Here is a 3971-nt window from a genome sequence, read left to right on the forward strand (position 1 = left end):
CCGCGCCTGCGCCGCGCCTCTCGCCCTTGTGCGGTGACTCCGGTGGTGGTGATCTGGTGCGGTGCCGCCGACGATCGCCCTTCCCTCCTCCCCTTTCACCTCCTCCCCTCTTGTTATGATCGAAGCCGAATGGACAAGGAGCTGGAGGAATTACAGAGCCAGCCAAGGGTTTCCTTGTAAAAAGCCCAGGAGAACCCCCGCAAACGCCAGCTGTCGCCTCGGATTGGTCAACAAGTGGTCAAATGGAGCGGCGACGAGTGATGTACGGTGAACAGTAACCGTACAATCACGTGCAGGCGTATTGAGTGACCGTATTGGTCGTATCTTGAAGTACAGTGACCAAAGTATGCTTTCTTCTCAAGTTCAAGTACCGCCGGTGCATTTTACTCTTTCCTCATTTTGGATTCTACCGGCGGTTGAAGAAGCCGTCACGCAATCAGAGAGCGGAGAGCGGTAACCGCGGAGGCCTGTAGTGCGATGCTTGCGTCCACGGCGGCTACTTACTACAGTACTTCTGGGGGTCGATAAGTAGCAGTTGCGCAGGATAACGGTGGGGCTAAGCTTGTGGCGGAGGCGGCTTCTCTTCTTCTTCACCCGGGGAAGATAGATCCTGTTGCAAGTTCGAGAGGTGATTCCGCTGTAAGTTTTCTTCAGATTCCAGCAATCTATCTTTTGCTTAGTGTCGGATTCGGCCGCCATGTCTAGTGTGGTCAGCAGCTAGGTGGGTTTGAAGTTCAGGATGAACTGGAATCTGGGATCAACTTGGACTAGAACCTTGTAGAATGTGCGAGTGATGGGTCCGTATGCATAAGCGTGTTAGTGGCCTACTGGCCTTGTTGGATGCGCTGTGGAGGCTTCTTGCTGTTCCAGTTCATGGTCCTCTGTTGCTGCTGCGTCTACTAGAAAAAGTTAGCCGTGCCTTCGTTTCAGCCGCAGGGGCTGCGCGGCGGAACACTTCAAACTTCATTTGCAGGCTTGCAGGGCTATTCTAACCAATTCAAGTTGAAAATCAGAGCTAGTACATGCTAGACCAGTGACTGAAAATAGTAGAGTGCCTTCTTTTCCGAGGGCACGACCAAAGCAAAGCCGGTTTTCTTGGAAGGAATTCTGTTCTGGAAGCACATATTATGTTGAACACAAACAAATACACTGAAAACTTAGTCAGCATAACCAAATACTTCTACTTGTTTGGCAGAATGAAAATCCAACGCCCTCAGATGTTCATTGTTTTATATTGGCGGGGATGGTGTGTTAACTAATAGTACAAGCAATCATCTGTCTTTACATAAGATGGACGTTTTTTCCCTCGTGGATCAGATGAGCAATCATCTGTCAAAAGTTCGAAGTGATCGCATGATCCTAGAACTGAATCAATCTTCATGGATTATAGATATACTAGCACCTTCCGTTTCTGAAAGCAATGCACTATATATTCCTCAGCTTCCAATTTTATGACATATTACAGGACTTGTCATGCACAACTTTCTAAGGGGAAAAGGTGCTCGCAAATGGCCAGTGACGCAAACGATGCAGAGCAGGCAACCGAACATCAGTTGGCAAGCATCAGCCGCCTCACACCAGACGTCCTGCACGAGATACTTCTCCGGCTTCCGGTCAGCACTCTGCAGAGACTCCGCGGGACGTGCCACCAATGGCGCGGCGTACTCAGCGACCCGTGCTTCATCATGGATCATGCCAATCGTGCACCGGAGCACCTCCTCCTCTTCCTGCCCAGGCTGGAGGCCTCGGCGAGCCTCAAGACCGCCATGCCTGGCCGTGTGAAGCTCTTCGACGAGAAATGGTCCGTGTCAACGTGGGCGGCGTCGTCCATGGACCCGGACGACCACCTCTTCGCCTGCTGCAACGGCCTGCTCTGCTTCTACCGGAAGTACACGCTGAAGATCGTCAACCCCGCGACCGGCCAGCGCCTGCACCTCTCGAAGCCCGACGGGAGATCGCCCCGTGACCTGTACTACCTCTACAGCTTCGGGTTCCACCCGGCGACGGGGGAGTACAAGCTCGTCTACTTCCTCCGCGAGCCCCGGCACGGCCGGTCGTCGGGGCAGCCGTTCCGCTTCGACGCGATACAGGTGCACACCCTCGGCGAGGGCGGGTGGAGGGACGTCAGGGCGCCGAGGGAGAGCTGCCTGGTGAACCTCGGCGTCGTCAACGTGGACGGGGCCATGTACTGGCTCGCGGAGGAGGAAGGGGCCTGCTGCGGCGTGGCGGTCATGGCGTTTGATCTCAAGGAAGAGACATTCTCGTCGCTGAGGCCTCCGCCGCTGAGAGGGTGCGGCGGGGCGACGGACGGGCCCTGCGGCGCTCCCGCGCTGTCCTACTACGTGACGGAGGTGGAGAAGAAGGCGTGCCTGGTGACCGCCCCATTCAGCAGCAGCGCTCCCCGGTGGCGCCGCTACAACGCCGAGGTCTCCGGGAGGATGGACGTCTGGACGCTCGAGAGCCGCGGCGAGGACCGGTGGTCGCTCAGGTACAGCGTCGACCTGTCGCCGTCGGCGCCGCGGTGCGTCCCGCAGCCGTGCTTCGTCCGCGGGGGGAAGGTCCTGCTGCACGGCCGCGACGGCGATGCGTTCTGCCGGGACCTGCGGGGCGGGGGCGAGGACGACGGCGGGGAGGTGAGGCTGCTGAACTTGAGGCCTTACAGGTACTACGAGACGCAGGCGTACCTGTACAGGGAGACGCTCGTCCCGTTGGACGTGTACGCGGGGGCGGCCATCGTTCGCTCGCCGCACTGGCCTCTCCCTCCACCAGGTTCCTGAATTTCTGATTACGACTCTGCGTTGGCCTTCTGTGGTCATGGCCCAGTATAGGTGTAGGTAACAGAGATGTATTTTGTACAAACTTTCGAACATGATTATTTCTGAAACATGAATGAATTATGGTGTAATTCTCGGTGGAGGTTTAAGCTACTGGTTATTGTAACATATTGTAAACTAATAAGGATTTTGTGCCCCGGCAAAAAAATAAGTATTTTGTGCAGTAAGCTTTTCTGTTCACTCGTGTAGTGAATTGTGCAAATTCTATCCCTCTATACCTATTATTAAAGGGAATAGATATTCTTGGTTTGGTTTAGTACTTGTGCTTTCATAGAGACCGCGAAAAATAATTGGGTCAAAATAAATTAACATTTTAGGAATTAAACATAGGCCTTCCTGTCTGGATCTTCAATGTAACAACCAACGATATACGCGTCATTCACATTTACTAATTCCAACCCGCTCTAAATATACGAGTGGCAGTCCTCTTGTTTAGGCCGAGCTAAATAAAGGGAAGATTTTGGGCTTAAATAAAATATTTAAACGATGTGGCTAATTAAAGAAAGGATTATGGGTAAACTGGTGGAATAATTAGAAAAAAGATTGTGGTCTTAATAAATAGAATATTCAAATAGATGATGCTAATTAAATGAAAGACTTGAGGTAAAAAGGTAGGATAATTAAAAGGAAGGATATGTAGGCTTTAATGTGTTGAGGCTACTAAATTAGAAAAGCAAGGATTTGATTCCTGACTAAAACAGGTGAAGACGTCAAGGTAATTAAAGGAAGGATTATACTTAAATGGAATCAGTGGGAGATTATGCCCAAAAATAAAATATGAACACGGCTAAATTGCATCGTATTTTTTAATGTTCATTTTGTAAAGGATGCTGTGTTGCAGCATGTTCTTCATAGTGAATCCGGTGCTGTGGAATATTATGCTTGCATAAAACATCAATTTTTCCCGTTGCAACGCACGGGCATATGTGCTAGTGATATATCAATGGAAAATGGCAAAGCTTTCATCCAGAAAACAGGACAGGCTCGAATTTTTAGATCCGCCAAAGTTTTCTTTTGAAAAGAAAAAGTTCTGAACACAGAATTTTACCCGAGTCCAGTGGAGGCAGAATGGACAATGTTGGGCAAATTGGGCCGAACCTGGCCTGCGCAGCATTAAACACTCGTTCCTCTCTTCGG

The 3971-nt window shown here is 51.0% G+C and overlaps 1 protein-coding gene across 2 annotated transcripts; it reads left to right on the forward strand.

Annotated features, from left to right (window-relative positions):
* Positions 1-431: 431 nt before the first annotated feature.
* Positions 432-2997, forward strand: LOC123121839 (putative F-box/kelch-repeat protein At3g22730). Of its 2 annotated transcripts, none has more exons than XM_044541908.1 (2): positions 432-639; positions 1466-2997. In XM_044541908.1, exon 2 carries the CDS (start codon positions 1509-1511, stop codon positions 2775-2777), a length of 1269 nt encoding a protein of 422 aa, XP_044397843.1. In that variant the 5' UTR covers positions 432-639; positions 1466-1508; the 3' UTR covers positions 2778-2997. The 2 variants fall into 2 exon arrangements, with proteins under 2 accessions (XP_044397843.1, XP_044397845.1); XM_044541910.1 differs by having other exon boundaries at positions 480-628.
* The last annotated feature ends 974 nt before the right edge of the window (positions 2998-3971 follow it).

The sequence above is a fragment of the Triticum aestivum genome, chromosome 5D (genome assembly GCF_018294505.1).
Source record: "Triticum aestivum cultivar Chinese Spring chromosome 5D, IWGSC CS RefSeq v2.1, whole genome shotgun sequence".
In the NCBI taxonomy this organism is placed as follows: Eukaryota; Viridiplantae; Streptophyta; class Magnoliopsida; order Poales; family Poaceae; genus Triticum; species Triticum aestivum.